This window comes from Astyanax mexicanus, chromosome 19 (genome assembly GCF_023375975.1).
Source record: "Astyanax mexicanus isolate ESR-SI-001 chromosome 19, AstMex3_surface, whole genome shotgun sequence".
NCBI classification, from domain to species: Eukaryota; Metazoa; Chordata; class Actinopteri; order Characiformes; family Acestrorhamphidae; genus Astyanax; species Astyanax mexicanus.
In genome coordinates this window covers 41,092,828-41,119,889 of record NC_064426.1, presented here as the reverse complement: position 1 = coordinate 41,119,889, position 27,062 = coordinate 41,092,828, and the positions used below count along the sequence as shown (strand labels likewise).

General features: G+C 38.1%; 1 protein-coding gene across 1 annotated transcript in view; it reads right to left on the bottom strand.

Moving 5' to 3' along the window:
- Positions 1 to 5,126: 5,126 nt before the first annotated feature.
- Positions 5,127 to 27,062, bottom strand: part of LOC103037145 (ubiquitin carboxyl-terminal hydrolase 22) — a 40,481-nt gene continuing 18,545 nt past the window's right edge. Inside the window, exons 3-13 of the mRNA XM_049467642.1 lie at positions 22,233 to 22,346; positions 21,770 to 21,871; positions 19,178 to 19,344; positions 17,860 to 18,007; positions 16,902 to 17,007; positions 13,726 to 13,884; positions 12,484 to 12,610; positions 10,452 to 10,543; positions 10,289 to 10,351; positions 9,264 to 9,413; positions 5,127 to 7,784 (exon numbers count right to left, since the gene is read on the bottom strand). Coding sequence (XP_049323599.1) covers positions 7,742 to 7,784; positions 9,264 to 9,413; positions 10,289 to 10,351; positions 10,452 to 10,543; positions 12,484 to 12,610; positions 13,726 to 13,884; positions 16,902 to 17,007; positions 17,860 to 18,007; positions 19,178 to 19,344; positions 21,770 to 21,871; positions 22,233 to 22,346 — 1,271 coding nt within the window. The 3' untranslated portion in view covers positions 5,127 to 7,741. The remainder of the gene's footprint in view (positions 7,785 to 9,263; positions 9,414 to 10,288; positions 10,352 to 10,451; positions 10,544 to 12,483; positions 12,611 to 13,725; positions 13,885 to 16,901; positions 17,008 to 17,859; positions 18,008 to 19,177; positions 19,345 to 21,769; positions 21,872 to 22,232; positions 22,347 to 27,062) is intronic.

Genomic DNA, 27,062 nt, shown 5'->3' with positions numbered 1-27,062 from the left:
TTTTTTTTTTAAAACAACATTCTGGAAACGTATTCACAATGTCACTTCTGTCAGGGTTTTAATTTTTAGTCTTGGGAAAGCTGGGAATGTTATGTGAACATTTCAAAAACGTTTTAATGTGAACGATTATTAAGTCACGTTCTTTAATTTAACGTTTTTAAACAACATTCTGGTAACGTTGCTGCAATGTCACTAGTGTCAGTGTTTTAATTTTTAGTTTTGAGAATGTTACTGTACTTTTAAAATTTCCAAAATATTAGTGTCTAGCCGGGAATGTTATGTGAAAACATTTAAAGAATATTGTAATGTGAACTATTATTATGTCACATGTTTTTAGGACGTTCCTGGAACGTTATTTCTGTAACAGTCTTAGAACTTCCAATCCTTCATGTTTTCTAGATGTTCTTAGAACATTTTTATTTAATTATGCTTTTAAGCAACATTCTGGTAACATTGCGGCAACGTCCCTTTTATTTCTGTAACATTGCAGGCTAATCTTCCTGAAACCTTTTTAAAACGTTCAAAACCTGATGAAAAAACGTTCTTTAAACGTTGTGGTAAATGCCTGAAGGTTGTAGCCGGGCTGAAATGCAGGAAAATTAAAGTTGATATAAAGCAGATAAAAGATGAAGTATCATTTTTTAAATTCTGGGTATGTTTCTTGTATATAAATCAGATCAGATCAGTTTAAACATTATATAAACGTTTAGCATGTGTTTTTTTTTACATTACGATATGAAGATCCACGCTCACGTCTGATTGGTCGGTGAGCGATTATGGAGATGTCAGATTTGTGAAGGGCTAGAATGTGATGATGCCTAGGCTGAGCTAGGTCCTCATGTTCCCTCAGACTGCAGCTTCAGAACTCATACCTGCTGAGGGCAGATCAATCTCCAGCTCCCAGTATTGATTATTGATTATTGATTAATGGGCTTATTGGTGTGATAACCCCCACCTTATAGAAGTGTAGTTCGCCTGTTGTTCAGTGTGCCTTTTCCCATGTTTAACATGTCAGTGTGTGAAGATTTCTGCTTATTAAAAAAACTTATTTTATTTCTTATTTCATTTCTGTCTTTTTTCATAATTTAATAATTTAAAGGTTCTGCACATGTTCAGTCAGTTTTATAAGGGTATAGTCACCTGGAATTCAGGCTTTCAGTTAACAGCTGTGCTGAACTCATCAAGAGTTAATTACTTGAATTTCTTGTCTCTTAATGTAAAGGTTTGAGAGCATCAGTTAAAGTAAAGTAGGTAAATTTCAAGAACTTTAAAAGCAGTACCACTTAGCAACCGCTTTAGAAATTATAGCAACTGCCTAGCAACACCTTAGCAACCACCTGGAATTTGTTAGCAACTGCCTAGCAACCGCCTAAAAAACATTAGCAACTGCCTAGCAACCACTTGGATTATGTTAGCAACTGCCTAGCAACCACTTAGGAACCACTTTAGAAATTATAGCAACTGCCTAGCAACCACTTAGCAACATCTTAGCAACCACCTGGAATTTGTTCGCAACTGCCTAGCAACCACTTAGCAACACCTTAGCAACCACCTGGAAAACATTAACAACTGCCAAGCAACTGCTTAGCAACCACTTTAGAAATGATAGCGACTGCCTAGCAACCACTTTGCAACACCTGCGCAACAACCTGGAATACGTTAGTTACTGCCTAGCAACCACTTAGCAACCAATTATTAACACCTTAGCAACCACCTGGAAAACGTTAACAACTGCCTAGCAACCACTTAGCAACCACCTGGAATACGTTAGCAACTGCCTAGCAACCACTTTAGAAATGATAGCGACTGCCTAGCAACCACTTTGCAACACCTGCGCAACAACCTGGAATACGTTAGTTACTGCCTAGCAACCGCTTTAGAAATTATAGCAACTGCCTAGCAACACCTTAGCAACCACCTGGAATTTGTTAGCAACTGCCTAGCAACCGCTTAGCAACCACCTAAAAAACATTAGCAACTGCCTAGCAACCACTTGGATTATGTTAGCAACTGCCTAGCAACCACTTAGGAACCACTTTAGAAATGATAGCAACTGCCTAGCAACCACTTAGCAACATCTTAGCAACCACCTGGAATTTGTTCGCAACTGCCTAGCAACCACTTAGCAACACCTTAGCAACCACCTGGAAAACAATAACAACTGCCAAGCAACTGCTTAGCAACCACTTTAGAAATGATAGCGACTGCCTAGCAACCACTTTGCAACACCTGCGCAACAACCTGGAATACGTTAGTTACTGCCTAGCAACCACTTAGCAATCACTTGGAATATGTTAGCAACTGCCTAGCAACCCCTTAGCAACCAATTATTAACACCTTAGCAACCACCTGGAAAACGTTAACAACTGCCTAGCAACCACTTAGCAACCACCTGGAATACGTTAGCAACTGCCTAGCAACCACTTTAGAAATGATAGCGACTGCCTAGCAACCACTTTGCAACACCTGCGCAACAACCTGGAATACGTTAGTTACTGCCTAGCAACCACTTAGCAACCACCTGGAATACGTTAGCAACTGCCTAGCAACCACTTTAGAAATTATAGCGACTGCATAGCAACTACTTAGCAACACCTGAGCAATCACTTGGAATATGTTAGCAACTGCCTAGCAACCGCTTAGTAACCACTTTAAAAATTATAGCAACTGCCTAGCAACCACCTGGAATACGTTAGCAGCTGCCTAGCAACCGCTTGGCAACCACTTTAGAAATGATATCAACTGCCTAACAACCACTTAGCAACAGCTTACTATATCAGACAATTATTAGCATTTCACCATGTTAGCCAAAACGTTTTGGACTTTACCATTTCGTTGAAAGTCAACAGCATAGCAACCACTGTTCACAAGCTTCAGACAGAAACAGCTTAGCAACCATTTTAACTTTTCAACATTATTAGCGCACTTCTCCAGGCCAACTTAAAGTTCGTTCACAAACTTTCCCTTTCTAGTTATTAATAATGTCCTAACTATTATAATGTATATAATACATCATTATTGGAAAGTGAACTAATTAATTGCTTTTTTCATTATTATTTTTTATTAATATAACTTTAAAGCATTATTATAATTTTTTTTTTCAGTGTTTCTGATAAAAATAGGTAGAAAGGAAGGTTTTTAATCTGAAGATGTGTGCTGAGCGCAGTGCTGTAAGAAGCTTTGTGTTCAGCCGTTATAAAGCTTTCAGCTTCCAGGAATCACCCTGCTTTAATACTGTACTGTATACTGGATTCACCCTGAAACACTTTAACCATGTGATTATTTATCAACTTATCATTTAAAATAATATAAAAACTTAAACGTATTTACTGTATTACTAAAAACTGAAGGTGAATAGTGAACTGCTTGAATGTTTTATTGCACCAGGAGTAAAGCAGCATAAAGTTATCCAAAAGCAGTGTGTAAGACTGGTGGAGGAGAACATGATGCCAAGATGCATGAAAAAACTGTGATTAAAAACCAGGGTTATTCCTCCAAATATTGATTATTTCTGAACTCTTAAAACTTTATGAATATGAACTTGTTGTTTTCTTTGCATTATTTGAGGTCTGAAAGCTTTTCTGCATCTTTTTTGTCATTTTCTGTAAATAAATGCTCTAAATGAGAATATTTTTGTTTGGAATTTGGGAGAAATGTTGTCTGTAGTTTATAGAATTGCTATAAATAGCAAACAGAGCTATGTATACAGAGCTCTGTATATATATATATATATATATATTGCATAACTATCTATCCTCTGCACGCTAACAACTCCTGCAACAATGGTTCAACTAAGGATGAGATTGAGGACAGTGCTGTATATAAGATGGCAAGAAAGCGCCCTCTTGTGGACAAATATAAGAAATGCATAAGCATAATAATACTAATAATAATAATAATATCCTTATATATAAATATATATAATACCCTAATAATAAAATCCTTTCCTTGATACGCCTCATATAAAATTTTATGAGAATATTCACCTTATTTCTAACCTTTTTGTATTGACTCACATTATTTTATCTGCTGAAAGTAAACCTCATTATAACCAGATCATTCTAACCCAGAGACATGTCTCGGTTCTGAAGCTCCGGCTCTTAAACTTATAATTTCAAACTTATTTCTCTTATTTTATGTAATATATTCTTACTTAAAGTGTTTTATTCTTTTGGCAGATCATTTTTGCTTGTTTTAAGCATGAGCATTATTTCTTGACACAAAATCTTCCAAAAGTGTCCTGAAATAAGCAAAATTATCTATCTATACCCCCTTTTAGGCACTTAAAATGACATAAAACAAGGACTTGCCACACTGCCTAAAGTAAGTACCAATTGGTCTTATATAATATTTAAATTTTCTGAGACACTGATTTTTGGGTTCTTATTGGCTGTAAGCTTCATAATCACAAAAAATAAAAACAATAAAAAAGAAATAAATGTTTAAAATAGATCACTCTGTGTGTAATACATCTATATAATATACGAGTTTCACATTTTGAACTGAATTACAGAAATAAAGTAACTGATACTCCATTTTTTTGAGACGCACTAATATATACAGCTCTGGAAAAAATAAGAGAACATTTAAAAATTAGGAATCTCTCTCTCTTGATTTTACCAAATTAAAAACCTCTGGATTATAATCAAGAGGAAGATGGATGATCACAAACCATCAAACCACCAAACTGAACTGCTTGGATTTTTGCACCAGGAGTAAAGCAGCATAAAGTTATCCAAAAGCAGTGTGTAAGACTGGTGGAGGAGAACATGATGCCAAGATGCATGAAAAAAACTGTGATTAAAAACCACCAGGGTTATTCCACCAAATATTGATTATTTCTGAACTCTTAAAACTTTATGAATATGAACTTGTTTTCTTTGCATTATTTGAGGTCTGAAAGCTCTGCATCTTTTTTGTTATTTCAGACATTTCTCATTTTTTTGTAAATAAATGCTCTAAATGACAATATATTTAGTTGGATCTTTTTTTTTTTTTTTTTTTTACCATAACGCTCAACCCTTACTGAGCATGGACTCTTTAAATATAAATAATAACCAATAAACCACAGAAGATACACTTTTGGTTCCCTACAGAAACGGTGCATGGATTTAACACGTAAAAAATCACGATCAGTTTGCTATGCCATGATTTTTGGCATGGCAGTGTTTGAATAAATACTCTTTATTTTAAAGAAATGAAAAGTATGGAGTCTGCAGTCACTAACATGGTCCCCATGAGTCACATGACCTTCAGGCCAAAAAAAAAAAAGAAAAGTGAACTTCCCCTTTAATACTTTGCCTTGCATAGGCCTACAGGTTCGGCGGCGCCCCCTGGTGGACACACGGAGGCACAGCGAGCGGAACAGTACAGCAGAATACAGTACGCTGCAGAGGCAGCCAGAATAATTAATACATTAATCAATTAATCAATCAGAAGGTAATCAACCAATCAAAGAGCTCGGAGAGTCGCCTTCAGCTCTGTAACACTTTTCCCAAAAATTACGCAAAAGAAACAAGAAATTACCAATATAAGGGGAATAATAATAAAAAATATATATAATAAAAAATTACCCTGAACTCTAACGAGACTGGTGTATGCAAATCAGGACACACATGCCCCGCCCCCAAATCAATCAATTAATGAATTATAAAAAAATAAACTAAAGAAAAGACTCTCATCTTCAACATCAGAGCCGACCCAAAAACACCAGACACCAGATTCATACAGTCTCTCATAACAAATATCACAAACAATATCACATCATAACCATTTCTTAAAAAAAAAAACGAAATAAAAAAAATATATCTCACAAAAATGAGAGTGCATGTAACTCTGTCTTTCTTGCACTTTTTCCTGTTTTTTTTTTCCTTTCTTTTTTTTGCATTTTCAGTTCAGTTCAGTTCAATATGCATATGCAGTACAGAAACCCCGCCCACCCCACCAGCAGGCGTCCAATGATTGGATGATTGGTCAGTCTGAATGTGAGCACCATGGAGGGAAAAAAAAAAAAAATATATATAAGGTAAAATACTGTAGTCAAGGTTGAGATGAGCCCACTGTGATGATGATGTAGAAACACTGTTAAACAGAATAAAGTCCTTTTATTTGATTATTTTTGGAGAATAAACCCATAAATGTTTTGGAATACACACATAATAATTAAAAAATAAATTCATAATATTTTTTGAATAAAGTTGTAATGCTTAAAACAAAGTCATAACATTTTACCATGAAATTGGTATTTCTATCTGGAAATGTCACACTATTATGGATTTAGGAGAAACATGTTGATAGAAGTTTTCTGGTGGTAACAACTTTATTTGTAAAATATTCCAGTTTTGCTCTCAAAATATAAAAAAACATAATTTTGAATATATTTTCAGACTTTATTCTTGAAATATTTCGGCGCTATTTTCTAAATATTCCAAAATACTGTCAAATATTCAGATTTTATTCTTGAAATATTGTGCCAATATTTTGGAAATATTCTGATGTTATCATCAAATTATCACAAATCTATTCTCAAAATATTTTGACACTGATCTGGAAATATTCAGACGTTATTCTCAAATTATTATGACTTAATTCTCAAAAATTCTCTGATGTTATTCGCACATTATTACAAGTTTATTCTCCAAATATTCCAATGTTATTCTTGAAATATTTAAGTCTTAAAATATTATGACATTATTATCAAATTATTATGAATTTATTATCAAAATAGTCTGACACTAATCTGGAACCATTCAGATGTTACACTTAAAACATTGACATTATTCTCAAATTATTATGACCTTATTCTTAAATTAATATGACTTTATTTTTAAACTATTATGACTTTATTCTCAAATTTCTATGACTTTATTCTCCAAATTTTCTATTTGGAGAATATTTTCTATATTCCTACTTTATTATCAAATTACTACGACTTTATTTTCTAATTATTATGACTTTATTCTCCAAAAATTGTCTGATGTTATTCTTAAATTATTACAAGTTTATTCTCACAATCTTTTGACTTTATTCTCCAAATTCTATTTTTTAAATATTTCGATTTTATATCCCAAAAGGCCAAATTTTAGGACTGTTTTTTTACTATAAAAATATTATGAATTTATTCTTAATGTCAACCTATTTTATTCTTAAATATTACGAACTTATTCTCAAATTATTATGACTTTATTCTCTAAAAATGGTCTGATGTTATTTTCAAATTATTACAAGTTTCTTCTCCAAATATTTCAACTTTATTCTTGAAACATTTCGATTTTATTCTCAAAAGGCCAACTTGTAGGATTTTTTGGTCCCATATAAATAATATGTCTATTAATTTTTATAATTTTTAACAGTGGTCCTATAATATCATCATCATAACCCACTCCACCTCCTTCACCTCCTCCTCTTCCTCTGTTCACAGATCAGTTCGTCCCTGGTGTTCAGTAATGTATAGAGTGGGTGTGGCTTTGGTGTTAAGTAACAGTAACTCTGATCTCAGTGCTGATCTGAATGTGTTATATGATTCCTTTACGTTTTATATGTAGTTTTATGGTGGTTTTCTGGGTTTATTTGTAGTTTTCTGGGTTTATTTGAAGTTTTCTGGGTTTATTTGTAGTTCTCTGGGTTGGCTCCGCGTGGGAGGGAGGCGATGGGTAGTCACAGTTTCAGGTAGGCGTGTTTTATTCTGTCCTGTTCTGCAGGAACGCTGTTCTCCACAGCCTGCAGAGTGGCGGTTATAAGGCTACTCGTATTCAAGGAACTGTTTATGGTAGAATAACAAATACCTGTAAAAGAGAGAAAACAGACATCAGTCACTAAAGCCTTCATATAACGTATTATAAATATATTTTCAGGCTATAAGGTGCACTTAAAATCCTTTAATTCTCCCAAAAATCATCAGTGCATCTTAAAATCCAGTCTTTCTACCAGTCAGGTAGAAAGGAGCAGTATTAGCATTAGCCGCTAAGTGCGCTAAGCGCTAGCACTTTCACTGCTCAGAGGTGAGTATTATTGGACTATAGTCTGCTGCTAACCCCAGCTAGCACTGCTGGAGCAGCATTAGCATTAGCCGCTAGAGAGAAAGAGAAAGCGGTTAGCCACCAATGCTAATGCTCCAACCTTAGTGCTGGAGAAATTTAGGAATCTAAGCTGTACTGTAAATAAACACAAGCGCTTTAGTCACCAAAATAAACAGTTTTATAAGGAGAGAAATATGTGTAGATTAACATCCAGCGCTCGTTTAACTTTAAAGATCTTTTTTTTTTTTTTTAAGAATTACAGTTTTTTTTTTATTTAGCTTATCTTTACTAAACTTAGTAAATAAAACCCCCTCCAGCACCACCACCCAGTGGTGAGTCCTGCTGAATTAGAAGGAAAACATGGCGACACCCTTATTCCTTACTAGTGTCCAATAACGTGCTATATAATCCAGTGCGCCTTATAGTGTGAAAAATGTCAATATATTTAAATATAAATGCTAAATATCATGCAAACATCATAATGATGTTATTGTGTTAGATATAGTACATTCCTGATCCCTGTTAATATAAACTATTCACGCAGTTTATATTATATCATAATATATAAAATGTATAATATTTTGCTTTTTTAGCAATCTTTAGACGAGCTATTAATTGTGAAGCTTGATTTAGGGCATCAGTGTGTCTTTGCTATCGTAATGACGAGAAAAGTACACCTTGCGCAGCTCGAAATGCACAAAAGGCATGTACTAATTCTCTTAATTAATCATGGGTGTATTTAATTTTGGGTATAATGTGAAATAAAGCAATCAGCATGTGACTTGATCATCATTTGCTTTAAGAGTCAGGTAAGCTCTGACTTTGGCGGATTGCTATTTTAATGGCGCAGCTACCTGGACATGTCCAACAAACACTTCTCAGCAGAGGAAACTAAGCTGCTTGTTTACGCTCGTCCATTCTGTTTTATGGCTCATGTAAAAGTTGGGTTTGTTCACTGCTGCCTGTGCACGTTTCCAAGATAGCAATGAACATCTGACTGTTGACTGATGTCTGTTTAGGTTGTATTCAGTCAGTGGCACACCTGTGTTTTTTGCTGCCAAGATAAAAAAAACAAAACTCCAGAAATGTACCTGAACACACCTCATTATTTCCAGATTAACACGCCCATCAGTGTAGATATATTCAGAAGTACTGTTGCTATTTAAACAATGCAGGCGGAAGGTGTGAAAATAGACTGTTGGCGAGGTGTAAGATAGCAATGAGCATGTTCAGTGATTCTCTTACCCTTCACTGTCCAGCACGTCTTTAATGCTGGCTTTAGTGATGATGGCGTCGTCACATTTAAACCACTGGTCCTTGTGTTGGCGGATGAAGCTGGTGTAGTGCCCGCTTTCCAACGTGCCCTGGTGATTTACCACTGCAAACAGGGAATACCTGCCAGTGAGAGGGAGAGAGAGAAAGAGAGAGAGAGAGAGAGAGAGAGAGAGAGAGAGAGAGAGAGAGAGAAAGATGTAGAACAGAGAGCAAAATAATTAAATTCAGCACAGATAGTCCGCACCTCCATAAAAGTTAATATCAGAGGGAAGCTGTAAGATATGAAGTGCTGTAAGATTTTGTGGGAAAACAAAACTGCACTGACTTTAGTCTTGATAATAAAACAGAGTGGATCAACACCAGCAGATGACAGACATGACTCTCCAAACCATCACTGATCATCAGTAAATTTTATGACACAGAGTTCTCTCCTGAAAACTGTTTATTTGGGTGAGTAAAGCGTTTCTGTTTATTTGCAGTAAGCTTAGATTTCCAGTATTTTGTCTCAGGGTGAGTTTTCAGTGAAGTTTTTTCCGCACTGCCACTGCTGGGTGCAGCAGCATTAGCATTAGGTGCTAAACACTGCGCTAGCAGGACGTAAATGCTGCCTGATAGGGCTAGACTGAGGATCCCTGATTGTTCCGGTAAGCCAGAGCTAGCGCCATCAGCTAGCGTAAACACGCAGACTACAGTCCGACATACTCGCCTCTGAACGGTGAAAGATCTAGCGCTGCGGTTAGCAGCTAATGCTAATACTGATGCACCCAGCCTTAGTGCTGGAGAAACTTTACTGAAACCCCTGTATAACTTTGTACTTCAGCAGAGTAGCTTTACTGCTTCTTAATACCTGACTGGTAGAATTCACACATAAGGAGCACTGTTATTTTTTGGGAAAAATTAAAGAATTTTAATTGCGCCTTATAGTCCAAAAAAACGGAACTTTAAATATGAGCCGACCTGAAAACATTTAATACGAACTGAGCACTGGAACGTACTTATTGTCGTTGTTTAAGAGGTCTACAGACTGCTGGTACTGCCCGTTCACTCTGCTCTCCTTACTGCGGGAAATAAAACACAACATGCACTGTAAGAGTCATATCATTTTAATTTAACACTTAAGTGAGTAAGTAATAAGTAATAATTCTATGATCAGCTCACCTGGAGGCCATAAACGGAGTCATATCCAGCTCTAGGGGGAAGGAGACGTAGGTAGTGATCTTTCTCCGTAACTTCGCTGAATGCTCAAACCGCTAAACAGCAGAGAGACGAACAGAGAGAAAGAAAAGAACGTCTTAGAGCAGGGGGCTGGGCATCAGTAAATTAAAAACAATATGGAAAACATATAAAATGAATAAGTAAACAAACGCAAATAAATTAAAAGGGTAAAAATATAAAACAGACCAAAGCTATGAAATAAAATAAGTAATAAATAAAAAAAATCAATAAATAAATAATGTTTTTTTTTTTTATTATTATAGTTTTGTTTACTTCGGCGCCCTCCAGCGGCAAGACCTGCAGAATTACAAGGGTCCACCTTACATTCAGCTTAAAATACCCGATATTAACTGGAAAATATAAATTTTAATAATAACAGCTCTTAACCTTATATTGGTGGCTGATAATGTGTGTAATAATGCGTAATTTCAAATTGCTGGGCTTATTTTAATGGAGACATGGCATTTCTGCACTGTGCCTATGGGATCCAGCTCCCCCAGTGGTGTATAATGACATGGCATTTGGTTTGTATTTGGTTTGTAAGCGCTGCATCATTGCTAGGTTACCTGTATGGTAATAATACACGGAGAGCTTCGGTTACAGTGCATTACCGGCTGATAATGTCACTCATAAAACGCCTCTCAGCCAATCACACTGCAGGGTCGGCACTAACTGTGGTATAATTAATAGATAGATAATTGCAAAAATGCTACAAACAGGTATTGTCCTAGTTCTGCACCTTAGATAGAAGAAGTTTGATCTCCAAATGGCATCAGATGAACTTATTCTACATAAATCATACATTAACGGCACATTAATCCTGTTCTAGTTCAGCGTTTCTTGCAGAAAACAGATAAATAGAGACATTCTGAAGTGCAGGAGACGCTCGCAGATCTTCAGCCGCCACCTTCGGGTTTTTCATCACTTCAGCTTGTCGAGTTCTCGCACTGATCTGTGCCCGACTCCCACGCCCAGCCAGAGAAACGCCGCTGAATCCCAGCCAAATAATCAGCCTGAAATCTTTAACAGCCATACTTTACTTTATCTAAAACACCAGACCAGTTAATCTTCCCTACAAAAATCCTTTTACATTCTATTCCTTAATCAATAATCTCACTGCAAAATGTACTAACCATGATAACACACTGTCTGGGTGTAAATTACCTGAATTACTTGAATTTCTTGCCTCTTATTTTTAGATTGAGAGCATCAGTTGTTCATATTATGAGAAGCAAGAACTACTCAACTAAAAAAAGAAAAAAATGAAGGTCAGTCAATCTAAAAGTTAATTTCAAGAACTTTCAAGAAATCATCCTCAAGTGCATCCCCAAAAAAAGACCGTTAAAAATGTTACAACGATGAAACTGGCACTCATCAGGACTGCGCCAGAAAAGGAAGAGCAAGAGTGTTTTGGTTTAACACTTTAAAGTTACTACATGATTCCTAATATGTTTCTAGTTTACAGACTTCATAATAAAGCTGATACTCAGGTCTGGAAAAAAAACTGGAAGACTAGAAATTAGATCAAAAGGGGGGTCTGAGTGTTCCAGCATTCTAAAGCACTCCCACTATAATCAGGAGATCGCTAGTGCAAATCCCGGTCATGCAGCTTGCCATCAGCAGCCAGAGCCCTGAGAGAGCACACACAATTGGCCTTGCTCTCTCTGGGTGGTTACAGTAGATGGCACTTTTTCCCCCTCATCACTCCTAGGGTGATGTGGATCAGCAAAAGGCTGCATCTGTGAGCTGCTGTATCAGAACCAGGTCGCTGCGCATTAATGCTACTCGAAATGCTAGTTCAAAAAAAGGAGGCGTCTGACTTCACATGTGTCGGAGGAGGCGGGTGTTCGTCTTCACCCTCCGTGTGTTGTGGCATCACTATTGAGGGGGGGTGGGTAATTGGCCGTGTAGATTGGGGAGAAAATGGGATTTGAAAAAAGTTGAAAGCTTAATTCTGCAGCCAAATGAAACTTACTTTCAGGTGAAAACATGCTACTATAGGAAGCTTCTTCATGGTCAGCTGTTTGGTGGACTCCTGATAGCTGTGGCATCCACCACACTTGATTTTGGCACTGCTCCCTAGATGCTCAGGCCGAGTGAACCTGCAGAACACGAGACGGAGAGACAGTGAGACGTTACAGAGACAAAACATTAATTAATAATATTTAATATATAATAATTAATTAATATTAATTCTGGTTGTGCTCACTGACCTCCAACTGATTTTAGAAATAAATGCACAAACAAACAAATAAATAAATAAATGCATAGACAAAATAAATTAATAAATGTATATATATATATATATATATATAAATTTAATTATTTAAAAAGTTAAATTATTTTAACTTAGGATTTCATGTAAGTATTAAATATAGGGCATTAATCAATAATAAAGGCATAAACATTGGCTTTATGTTGTGCCTCAAGTCCATGGAATAATCATGACACTACTCAGATCTAATTAATTGACACCACTAAGACTAAATGACACAATACAGTTAGTTCATGGCCATGCATTCTGGCCAGAGTAACTTTAGCTCAGCTCACTTTAACATGTATTTATTTATAAACTCCAAAGCGCTGAGTTTACTGTTTACATAAAGCCTGTATTTTTATATTTTATTATACATTACATTATTATATATTAATAATGTCTAATGTGTGTGTATTAACTCGAGACAAGTTCTCGACTTAATACACACACATTAGACATTATTAATAATAATCAGCGCTGCACAGCGCTGTTTTGTTATTAAGGTACGTTAATCTCATTGATTAATAATAAGTTAAATTTACCTGCTCACCGCTTCAAAAACCTTCGCCTCCTCCACTTCCTGCTTCCTGTGCGCGGGCGACGTAACGAGAAGCACGCTTTTTCACATTAAAAGTCCGCGCTAAATTACATGCTCTACATTTTTAAATTAAATAAACAATTCCTCGAGGCACAGGAAATTAATCGATACATTTTTCAAATTGAGTAACTCGAATTACTTGAGTAATCGTTTCACCCCTAATCTACTGCACCACACCAACCAACAATGAAGGCATATCCCACAAGTCATTGCAACGTTATTCAGCTTCCGCAGGACATGACAACAATCATGGGACACAACTCGCAATTCCTGTTCCTGTGATCTCTGGCTTATTAGTGTATGAATCTTGATTACAAGAGCCCTGTTATGATTGGCTAAGGATGGAGGTCATGTGGTCGTACCTGCGCAGGCAGTCTGTGAGCGTGGTGGAGCCGGTCAGGTGACCCTCGCCGTTGACCAATCCGCTGTCACCGCCTGGACTCAGGGGCCAGAACGGCGTGGAGGAGCCGGGCAGGTCCAGGCTGATGTCCCAGAACGGGTCTATCGTGGTGGAAACGCCGCTGCAGATAAAGACAGGGAAGGACTGAGTGTTACCAAATACATACCATATATTTCTCACTATAAGACACACTTAAATTCCTTTAATTTATATTCCAGTGTGCCTCATAAATGAATTTTAGTTTAAGTCAGGTATTAAGGAGGCAGTGAAGACACTCTGCTGAAGTACAGAGTTATAAGAGTGAGTTTTTTAAGTGAAGTTTCTCCAGCACTAAGGCTAGGAGCAGCAGCATTAGCATTAGCCGCTAACTGCAGTGTATGAGTATATTGGACTGTAGTCTGCGTGTTTACTGTGTTAAAACAAGCTACGTGGGAAAAACCGCTAGTTGATATTGCCCTGACAGCTTACTGGAACACTCAGAGTTCCTCAGTGCTGGGCTGTCGGGCAGCATTAGCGGTTAGCTGCTAATGCTAATGCTGCTGCACTCAGCCATAGTAGACATCTGGAAATCTTTTCGAAAATAGATGTTCATTTATATTCATATATTTACACTAGTGTTACAATAACTACTGTTACAATAATTATAACATCAATATATTATACAAAATACATAAATTATTTTTGTTGACTTCAATATTAGCCATTGCGCTTACTTTGCAAGGAAAACGTGAACGATCCAGTATATCAAATTCGTTTAAAAACAATTTAATTTTATTTGGAATATTTAGAAATATTTTAATTTAAACTGAATTGTGGGAATATATCTTTAACTGCTTTTTTAAAGGTAATGTGTAAAAGCATTGCTGTGTTATAAGGGGTGTTATAAGACAGATGCAATTTTAACACTATATATTTTATATATTATTTTATATATATAAGTTGAAATATATGATTAAAAATATTTTATTTGACTCAAACTCACAAAATGTAAACCTGCATGTAAATGTTTGTACATTTGGTAAGTAATTATCTTGTATTGGAGGTCAATCAATGTTTACTCTAATTGTAATTTTTTGTACAGTAAATACTGCAGCTGGATTTACAGTTACCCTGTTATTGCTGTGATTATTATTATTTTCATTATGGCATAAAAATTGGCCTGAAAATGACATTTATTTAGTTTATTGCAGTTTCTGTGAGAAAACATTATCTAATATAATAACAATATAAAAAGATAAATTGACAAATGGGAGTAAAATGTATATGAGCCAATCAAGATATTAAAAGATCAAAGGTCAAGGTCAAAAAGCAGTAAAATGGAATATATATATATATATATATATATATATATATATATATATATATATATATATATATATAATAATGTCGTAAATACACATAAAATAGGAATACTATATATATATATATATATAGTAAAAGCTAAAATATTATACATATGAACAAAAACTAAGAATAAGAATATTAACTAAAACTGTATAAAACAAATCACAGTACTGAAATTTATACCTGCACTACTGATATACTCGCACTGTCATACTCACTTTAATTCCCCAAAAACTAAGCTATTATTATACCATATTTGCACCATATTTTACCATATTTTTACTCATATACCATATTTCTACTGTTTTTATTTGTATGGATTCTGTTTATACTTGTACTGTCATCCCGTCTTAATCAACCCCCCCCCCCCCCCCATCACTATTGCACTATTGTCTTCTGTCTCACGTATGTCTATTTGTCTTTGTTCATATAGTACATAAAGTGTCTCCCATTCTTTTATCATGTTATATATCTATTATCTGTATTATCTGTATGTCCTCCTGTTCATATGCAGTACTGACAATAAAAACTATTTGACTTGACTTGATTATAGAGTTTTATCTGCTCAGCTTAAAGATACAGCACGCACACATGCTTCACCCTGATAAAAACATCAGCCTGATGTGCTTTAGGGTAAATATGTCTGCCGTTCTTTCAGGATCATGATATTTAAAGTGTCACATCGCTCATCTTCATCATAAATCAGAGCGCATTATCAAAGATGAGTCACGGTGTGGTTTCTATAATCAGCCTGCGGGGGGAGCTGCAGGACACGGAGGCAGCAGAGCCGGAGCATGAGTCACAAAGAGAAGCCAAGAGAGCGCATGAGTAAGAAACAGAGGTGTGTGTGTGTGTGTGTGTGTGTGTGTGTGTGTTTTAGGTCAGAGCTGCTGTTGTCTGATAGGGCTGCTTTAGGCGAGATCCAGTATATATATATATATATATATATATATATATATATATATATATATATATATATATATATATATATATATATATATATTGTCATTTAGAGCATTTATTTGCAGAAAATGAGAAATGGCTGAAATAACAAAAAAGATGCAGAGCTTTCAGACCTCAAATTATGCAAAGAAAACAAGTTCATATTCATAAAGTTTTAAGAGTTCAGAAATCAATATTTAATGGAATAACCCTGGTTTTTAAACACAGTTTTTTTTCATGCATCTTGGCATCATGTTCTCCTCCACCAGTCTTACACACTGCTTTTGGATAACTTTATGCTGGTTTACTCCTGGTGCAAAAATTCAAGCAGTTCAGTTTGGTTTTCAATTTGGTAAAATCAAAGAAACTCAACTCTTATATTTATGTTTATTTATAGTTATGTGGATTATTTTAAAATCTGCCCGATCACGCACCCACCAATATCCCCAAATAGATCCACGAAGCAGCAAACAGAACTTACAGAACATCTCACCATACAATACTATCTCAATAATGTAATGCTGTGAAACTCGATATACAGTACCAGTCAAAAGTTTGGACACACCTCTTCTCCTCTTCTCAGTGTGTTCTTTTTTCTTTTTATGATTTTTATACATTGTAAATTTAATATTGAAGAATATATTAAAGCTACACAGGAACAGAATTATGCAGATTTTTTTTTAATAATAAACCAGAACGTTTGTTATATGTGTTCATGTCTTTAATATAAATCTACAATGTAGAAAATGAAAAATGAAATAAAATGAAATGAGGGGGTGTGTCCAAACTTTTAACTGGTACTGTACATTAACATGTTCCTAACTAAATCCGGCTTTTTAGAGTTGGTCTTACTGGCAGACTTGACACGTGACGTCTGACTGCAGCCCACCAGTGAAGATTTGGTCTATGATGCAGTTACAGTGATTCGGGTTATTACCCTTCTTCCCATTATCATCACCTGAGAGAGAGAGAGAGAGAGAGAGAGAGAGAGAAACAATTTTTTGAGTTGGAAAAACACGAATGAATGAATGAAGGCAGGCAAAAAAGGAGTGTCAGCAAGAAAAGAAAGAAAGAAAGAAAGAAAGAAATATAAAAAAGTTGACAGGAAAGATGGCAGGAAGGTAAAAAGGATGGTAAGAAGGAATGAAAGGAAGAAAGCATGGAGGAAGAAAGAAAAAAACAGGATTGAATGAATGAATGAATAAATGAAGGCAAAAAAGGGAGTTTCAGTTAGGAAAGAGGGATGAAAGGAAGGAATAAACTAAAAAAAAGTTGACAGGAAAGATGGCAGGAAGGTAAAAAGGAAGGTAGAAAGGAAAGAAAGGAAGTAAGCATAAAGAAAGAAAGAGAGATGGAAAGAATGAATGAAGGGAATGAGTGAATGACGAGAGAAAAGAAAGAGGGATGGAAGGAAGGATTAAACAAAGTTAAAAGAACAGATGGTAGGAAGGTAAAAAGGAAGGTAGGAAGAAATAATTGATAAAGAAAAAGAGAAGAAAAGAATGAATGAAGGGAGGCAAGAAAAATGGAAGTAAAGATGGAGCAAAAGGCAGATAGGAAGATGACGGGAAAAATGTCAGGAAGGAAAGAAAGAGAAAAAGGAATCAAGACAGAAAAGTAGAAGGAAAGAATAAATAAAAGGGGAAAGAAAGAGGGACGCAAGGATGAATAAAGACAGCTAAACAAACACAACAAATGAAAGAAAGAGAGACAGAACAGTATGTGCAGTGTATATATATATATATATATATATGTGTATACGTGTGTATATATGTACATGGGTATACATGTATGTATGTGTGTGTGTTACCTTTGCAGTGTCGGTGCAGGACGTCCAGGGCAGCGATGAGGAACTCGTGGGCGTCCTGCTGCTCGTATCCGGCCAGGTGACGAGCGTGAGTCCAAACCAGGTGCAGCAGCCGGAAGGGGATGTGAGGAGAGCGGTGACCCGAGTAGAACTGCAACCAGAACCATGGAGAGATCAGATTTATATCAGATTTATACTGGCTGTCATTCCTCTTTTAAAACAGTGCAGTGCCATTATTTCAGCAGCCTGGCTTCCCATATTCTACTAAACACATATTAATCACAGTGTGTGTACACAGTGTGAAAACGAGGCTGGAGGGGGTGGAGCTGGCCATCTGGACCGCTTGTCCATCAAAGGGTTGCCACGGCGATGATGTCACGGTCGGCATGGCCACGGACAGCGGCGAGAACGAACGCGGCGCTGCGCTTTTCTACAGGAGGAGCGAATTGTTTTAGAGAACTGCAGCAAAAGAAGGAGGAGAAAGAGAAACGCAGGAACGGAGAGATCAAAGCCCGAGCTCGCTGACTCCAGATCAGACCGCTGGAGATCAGACACCAGGAGAGACGTTCTGATCAAAGCCCGAGCTCGCTGACTCCAGATCAGACTCACCGACTGTGATCTGAACCCCCCACTGATCAGATCAACACATCACAGAGAGAGAGAGAGAGAGAGAGAGAGAGAGAGAGAGAGAGAGAGAGAGAGAGAGAAAGAGAGAGAAAGAGAGAGAAAGAGAGAGAGAGAGAGCGACCCAAAAATTAGGGCTGTCAATTTTAAAGCATTAACACATGCAATTCCATGACCAGAAGAAGCTCCGCCCACTTCTCTACTACAATACAGAGTTACTATATTCACTAATACCACTTTACTACAACTTTACTACTGTACACAACACAAGCCTTATGTTCACCATGACCAGAAGAAGCTCCGCCCACTAATAAACCATCACACAGTGGAAAAACGTAAAAGACAGGGACAATGACACAGATACATCTTTTCTAGAGATGTCCACCCTGTATTTCTCAACAAGACGATGCTAAACCACAGGCTGCACTCATTATTATAAAGGCGTGGCTGTGGAAGAAGAAGGTACAGGTACTGGACCGGCCTCCTGCAGTCCTGATCTTTCCTTAATAGAGATTGTGTGGAGAAATGTTAAGAAATTAAAAATGTGATAACGAACCAAACTGACCTGAATCTGTTGCTTTTCTCAGTCTCTTAAAATCTGGCTCCCAGCTGGTACAGAGCTGAGTAACCGACCATTCCTAACCCAGACACCACCTACACACACACACACACACACACACACACACACACAGCTCACCTCCTGAAACAGCTGAGACATCTCACACACCAGACAGGAGTTGGACTGCATTTCGCATTTGTGCCGGTCGGACAGGAAGAAGTCCCGCAGCAGAGGAGTGTGTGTCAGAGCCTGAACGATGCAGTTCATGAAGCACGTGTTGCCCAGGTTGATCAAGCCCCGTAAACCTACACAACACACACACACACACACACGCACGTTATAATTTATTCATGTGTAACAGGGGTGTGATTCCCAAACCTCCCACTTCCTGTTCTAACTGTACACTGTTATGATATTTTGTCATAAAATCATGAATATTAAAAAAAAAAACTACAGCATTTCATAAAATATATTATTTAAACATATTTTAACCTTTCTGTTTGATAGCACAATGCTAACCCCTGTCTGTGCCAAGCTAATAGATATATTTCCAGTGCTGTTCACTGGTTAGCAATGCTAAGCGAGGCCGGTAGCCGGTGTAGTAAAAAATGCTAACAGCATGGTATCAATGCTAATGGTGCAGATATGATGCTTACTGCTCTGTAGTAACACTAGCTGCTAATGATGCAGCAGTAGTGAAAGGCGAGGCCAACAGCCGGTACAGTAGCGATGCTATTTAGGCTGTATTGATCCAAACAGTGTGGTAGCAATGCTAACAATGCAGTAGCCAGTGTAGTAGTGGTGGTAATGGTGCAAAAGGGATGCTATGGACATCATATCTAATGCTAATGGTGTGGAAAGGTTCTAACACTGTGGTTGTGATGCTAACACTGCAGTAGCGATGCTAATTGTGTGGTAGCAATGCTAGCAATGCAGTAGTGATGCTGGGCAAGGTTGTGGCCAATGCAGTAGTGATGCTAATGGGTCAGAAGTGATGCTTACAACATACCATGAATGCTAATGGCGCAGAAGTGTTGCTAACTGTATTAATGCTAGCTGCTAACGATGCTGTAGCGGTGATTAGTGAGGCAGCCAGTCAGCACAGTATCAATGCTAACGGAGCAGTAGCATTTCTAACACTGTGGCAGTGATGCTAACACTGCGCTAGTGATTCTAACGGTGTGGTAGCGATGCTAATGGTACATCAGCAATGCTAACGGTGTGGTAGCAATGCTAACAATGTAGTAGCAATGCTAGGCAAGGTTGTGGCCAATGCAGTAGTGATGCTAATGGTGCAGAAGCGATGCTAACATACTATAACTGCTAATGGCGCAGAAGTGTTGCTGATGGCTTTGTATTAATAATAGCTGCTAATAATGTTGTAGCGGTCATTTTTGAGGAAGCCAGCTAGCACAGTATCCATGCTAACAGAGCATTAGCATTTCTAACACTGTGGCTGTAATGCTAACACTGTAATAGTGATGCTAATGTTGCAGGACAATATGCTAACAGTGCTAACAGTGCTAATGGTGCGAAGGAGTTGGTAATGGCCCTATATTAATACTAGCTGCTAACAATGCAGAAGCAGTAATTAGTGATGCAGTCAGCTGACACAGTATTGATGCTAACAGACCAATAGCATTTCTAACATTGTGGCTGTGTTGCTAACACTGCGGTAGTGATTCTAACTGTCTGGTAGCAATGCTAATGGTGTGGTTGCAGTGCTACCAATGAATCTGCAATGCTAGGCAAGGTTTTGGCCAATGTAGTAGTGATGCTAATGATGCAGAAGCGATGCTAACATCATGCTATCAATGCTAATGGAACTTAAATGTTAATACTAGCTGCTAGGGATGCTGTAGCGGTGATTGATGAGGCAGCCAGTCGGCACAGTATCGATGCTAACAGAGCAGTAGCATTTCTAACACTGTGGCTGTGATGCTAACACTACTGTAGTGATGCTAATGGTGCGGTAGCAATGCTAACAGTGTGGCTGCAATGCTAACAATGAATCTGCAATGCTAGGCAAGGTTTTGGCCAATGTAGTATTGATACTAATGGGGCAGAAGCGATGCTAACAACATGCTATCAGTGCTATTGGAACTGAAATGTTAATACTAGCTGGTAGCGATGCTGTAGCGGTGATTGATGAGGCAGCTAGTCAGCACAGTATCGATGCTAACAGAGCAGTAGCATTTCTAGCGCTGTGGCTGTGATGCTAACACTGCGGTAGTGATGCTAAAGATTCAGTAGCACTGCTAGGCAAGGTCAGTGGCCAATGGAGTAGTGATGCTAATGATGCAGAAGCGATGCTAACAACATGCTATCAATGCTATTGGAACTGAAATGTCAATACTAGCTGCTAGGGATGCTGTAGCGGTGATTGGTGAGGCAGCCAGCTGGCACAGTATCAATGCTAACAGAGCAGTAGCATTTCTAACACTTTGGCAGTGATGCTAACACTTTGGTGAGGCTGGTGGAAAGCTGCTAATTGCGTAGTACCAGTGATATGCAACGCAATGCTAACACTGCGGTAGCAATGTTAACAGCATGGTAGTGATGCTGGGTGGAGTGACCGTCCCCTGCTAATGCCAGCTAATGGTCACAGTAGTAAGAAAGCTAAAGTTTCATCTTGGCTTTTTATGAAATATTAGTAGATTACTAAAGTAAATATAATTTTGTAATTGAAATATATATTTTAGCCCACCCAGGACCCTCACAGTTAGTTACCTATAGTGCAGTTGGTTGTGATTTTCCTCCGTTTGGGATTGTGCCGCAGAAGCTCCAGCTCCCGCTTGGTGGGCTCCCATGTTGAGAACTTTTCCCCCACGCCTGCACGACGAGAAACACACATCAAATACTGATATTTTATAATTTTTAGATATTTGTGTTAAGTATTTTGCATACTATATCAAGTTTTAAAAACAATAAGAGTATTGGTTTTTAAGTATTAGTTTAGATGTAAAGATTGGTGTCAGAAGTGGTTCTTTTAGTGTTGTGTTTAAGTCCCGCCCACTAGATAAATGTGCTTTATTCAGTCGTTAGATCCCACTGTTCTGATAGTAACAGAAAAGTTTCCTTTTTTCCCATAGATATTTTAAATAATAGCAATATATTGAGATATATTCAATTATAACCCCTGTATCGTGGAAATATCATGAAATATATCATATCGCCAAGTTCTTGCACACACCCTGCAGCTTCCAGGCCTTCCTCTGCTCTTCTTTGGCAATTTGCTCCAGGTCTTTGTCGTATATGTAGTCTTGACAGGCAAAGCAGTAAATTCCACCATATAATAAATCAATAGCTGCAGGAAAAAGAAGAAAAAAAGAAAGAGAGATCATTAAACAACTTAAACTTCAAATGAATTTTTGTTTATTAGATTATAAGGTGCACTAAGCAATGCTCATAAGGATGCCCTCATTGAAGTGAGCAAGGGTGGAAGTAATCGGGAAGTGCCTAATTAAACAAAAGAAAAATATTTTCTTTTAAAGTTAAATGAGTGCTGGATGTTAATCTACACAGATTTCTCTCCTGAAAACTGTTTATTTTGGTGAGTAAAGTGCTTCCATTTATTTACAGATTTCCAATATTTTGTCTAAGGGTGAGTTTTCCAGCACTAAGGCTAGGTGCAGCAGCTTTAGCATTAGCATTAGGCGCTAACCATAGCTCTAGCAGGATGTAAATGCCGCCAAATAGCGGAAGAATGAGGAACCCTGAGTGTTCTGGTAATTCAGGGTGCTATCAGCTAGCGTCACACGTAGCTTGTTTTAACACGGTAAACACGCAGATTACAGTTCGTTACCGTATTTTCCGCACTAAAAGGGCACTATAATAAAGGTCTATTTTCTGGTCTATTTTCATACATAAGGCGCATTTAAAGAAACACTAAGTTAGCTAACTAAGTTAGCTAAGTAAAGCTAAGCTAAGTAAAAAAAAACGTTTATTTGGATGAATAAAGCACTTTTGCTTATTATTATTTACAGTAAGCTTAGATTACAGAATTTCATTAGCATTAGTGGCTAACTGCTGCAGCTAGTGCTGGCCGGGGTTAGGAGCCGGCTACAGGCCGATAATACTACCCTCTGAACGAGGAAATAGTGAGCGCGGTTAGCAGATATTGCTAATGCTGCTCCCGAAGTGCTATCCGGGTTTAGAAGCAGGGTAGAGGCCGATAATACTCCCCTGTGAACGACGAAAGAGCTAGCGCTTAGCACAGTTAGCGGGTAATGTTAATAATGCTCCAGCAGTGCTAGCCGGGGTTAGGAGCGGACTACAGGCCGATAATACTACCCTCTGAATGAGAAAATAGTGAGCGCGGTTAGCAGGAAATGCTAATGCTGCTCTAGAAGTGCTATCCAGGTTTAGAAGCAGGGTAGAGGCCGATAATACTCCCCTGTGAACGACGAAAGAGCTAGCGCTTAGCACAGTTAGCGGGTAATGTTAATAATGCGCCAGCAGTGCTAGCCGGGGTTAGGAGCGGACTACAGGCCGATAATACTACCCTCTGAATGAGAAAATAGTGAGCGCGGCTAGCCGGAAATGCTAATGCTGCTCCGGAACTGCTATCTGGGATTAGGAGCAGGGTACAGGCCGATAATACTACCCTTTGAAGGAGAAAATAGTGAGCACGGCTAGCAGGAAATGCTAATGCTGCTCTAGAAGTGCTAGCACTTAGCGCAGTTAGCAGGTAATGTTAATGCTGCTCCAGCAGTGCTAGCCGGGGGTTAGAAGCAGACTACAGGCCGATAATGCTACCCTGTGAACGACGAAAGAGTTAGCGCTTAGCGCAGTTAGCAGGTAATGTTAATGCTGCTCCAGCAGTGCTAGCCGGGGGTTAGAAGCAGACTACAGGCCGATAATGCTACCCTGTGAACGACGAAAGAGCTAGCGCTTAGCGCAGTTAGCAGGTAATGTTAATGCTGCTCCAGCAGTGCTAGCCGGGGGTTAGAAGCAGACTACAGGCCGACAATGCTACCCTGTGAACGACGAAAGAGCTAGCGCTTAGCGCAGTTAGCAGGTAATGTTAATGCTGCTCCAGCAGTGCTAGCCGGGGGTTAGAAGCAGACTACAGGCCGATAATGCTACCCTGTGAACGACGAAAGAGCTAGCGCTTAGCGCAGTTAGCGGGTAATGTTAATGCTGCTCCAGCAGTGCTAGCCGGGGTTAGGAGCAGACTACAGGCCGATAATACTTCCCTCTGGACAGGGAAATAGCGGTTAGCGGCTAATGCTAATGCTACTCCCACCAGAGAACTGAACTGAAGAATTCATACGTAAGGTGTTCCAGACTCTGAATCTCTGAATGCTCAGTATGATTATTTTTTGACTGGGCCTCTAGCATTGCCTCCACACCGCAGCTGATGGAGCTCTAAACCCGATCAATTAATCAATCGATTGATCGGTTTCTCAGCTCCACCTGCTCCTCTGATTAGAGATAAGGGGTATGAAGGGGTTTAAGAGGGTGAAGCTGCAGTTAAAGATACAGGTCCGTCTCTACGGGCACCTGGCCGCCCCTCACCCCCCCCCACCCTGCCGGCTCTATTCAGCTCTGGTACCTATGTACAGTTGCCTTGACAACCTATTTATAGCCCCTCAGGCTCCTGATGCCAAAGAGGAGGAAGAGGATGAGGAGGAGGAGGAAGCAGGTGGGTGTGTGATGTGTATGATCTTGGCTTGTATATTGTTTAGCACATACAGTACAATACAGTACAAAACTTCTTACAGAAATTACTTACAGGCAATGTTAAGGGTGATTGATGATGAAGATTACAGAGATATATAGAGATTTCATTCAACATTTATTTATTTAATGGTGGAAAAATGAGCAAAATTCAGGAAAACAACTGTTTAATGCAGCCAGGCGATATGGTTCTAAAATAATATCACGATATTTCAGGGTATTTTTGCGATAACGATATACTTGCCGTTATAGGATAACAGAAAAATAATTCATTCATTTTAGGAATATGGTATAATAGTATAACTGTATAATCATTATGTGGCAAAATAAATAATATAGCATAAATATTGCAGAATATTTTCATGCATATAAACTGCAAACTAAAACAATTATACAATAAATACACTTAAAAGTAGTCCATTATTTACTGTGAAGCTTTAAGACAAAACATCCCTATTCTCACGATATGGATTTTTCACGATATATTGTATATATTGGATATAATATTGCCCACCCCTAGTGTAAAGCAGCAGGTTTCAGCTGTGCTGGTAGAAGTTTAACCGTTTTTCTGAGCTGGATTACTCGCTGACGGTTGATGACAGACCAAAATATCTGTATGAGCATAGTTTTCACACTGCCATGTGGCTATAGAGAAAAATCCTGTCTGTGTTGAGCTTTAATAGCTAACTTTAACTTGTGTTTAACTCTGTTTTGTGCCTTGGAATGCAGTAAAGTGCCGTCGCTGCTGAAAAAATCTTAACTTTAGAGTTAACACTGCAATATGACCTAAAATAAAGGAGTCAATATACTGAATGAATTATTAGGTAGTTTTACTGAATATTTACAGACCTATATTCTTGGTTGCCAAGTATTCTAGGTTGCCAAATATTTAGTGTATGCCTACTTTTAGGACTGTAGACACCTTGTAAACGCAGAAATATCGATAGCTTATGGGTAATCACGTATTTTGGCAGAAAATCGTCCAGTACTAATACAAAACACAACCGATCGATCGCTAAATCACTAATCTCCACACCAGTTGTGCCAGCAGGGGGCTGACGGAAGAGTGTGTGTGTGTGTGTGTGTGTGTTTGTTGCTGGGTATCTGTGAGCCAGCTCTTCACACACACCCACTGCAGCTGAGATGGCAGGAGTGTGTGGCTGTGATCCGTGTGTTGCCCCACACTGCTGATTACTGCAGTGAAGATAATCACAGCCTCCGTGGGCATGTGCCAGGAACAATACAATACGAACGCAGAACCATCGCCGCCCAATCAGATTCAGCCAATCCAGCCCGGCCGAGGCTGTCCGATTCCCCTCCGGAGACGAGCTGCGGCGGGTAGGGCCGGGTACGGTATAGCTGCTGGACTCTGTGTTCAAATCAGAGCCCTGCGACAGGTTCTTGGCAAGAATGTTTATTTAAAAAAAAAATAATAAATGCGAAGGAAAGCAGTTCTCGAGCAGAACGAGAAAAAAAAAAAAAAATATTAAAAAAAAGCGTGAAATGAAGAAAACATAATCCTGTTTTTAATCTGAGGTCTCTAATGGGCATCTCTACTGCAGAAAACGCAATTTTTGTGATGCAGCGATGCTTATAAAGCATATTATAAACGTTGAAGGATTAAAGGACCTCAATTATAAGACCTTCACAAAAAACCTTCACACTAAGAATTGCAATATACAGTTTTAGAAAAAAAATAGAGAGCACTAAAAAAAAAAAAAAAATTCTGGAATATAATCAAGAGGACGATGGATGATCACAAACCATCAAACCACCAAACTGAACTGCTTGAATTTTTGCACCAGGAGTAAAGCAGCATAAAGTTATCCAAAAGCAGCGTGTAAGACTGGTGGAGGAGAACATGATGCCAAGATGCATGAAAAAAACTGTGATTAAAAACTATTTGGGTTATTCCACCAAATATTGATTTCTGAACTCTTAAAACTTTATGAATATGAACTTTTTTTTCTTTACATTCTTTTTTGTTATTTCAGCCATTTCCAATTTTCTGTAAATAAATGCTCTAAATGAGAATATTTTTATTTGGAATTTGGGGGAAATGTTGTCTGTAGTTTATAGAATAAAACAGCAATGTTCGTTTTACTCAAACATAAACCTATAAATAGCAAAATCAGAGAAACTGATTCAGAAACTTAATTTTTCCAGAGCTGTATGTAACCATGACTGACATAACCGTGACTTTTGGCGTGTATTTCTATGTAAGTTAACGTAGATTATCTAAGCTTTTATCAAGAAGGCTGTGCGTACACGCTCCCGAGAGAGGGTGCTTTCCATGGCGGGGGTGCTGAATTCGGCACAACACTGGCAAGCCCACTGAGCA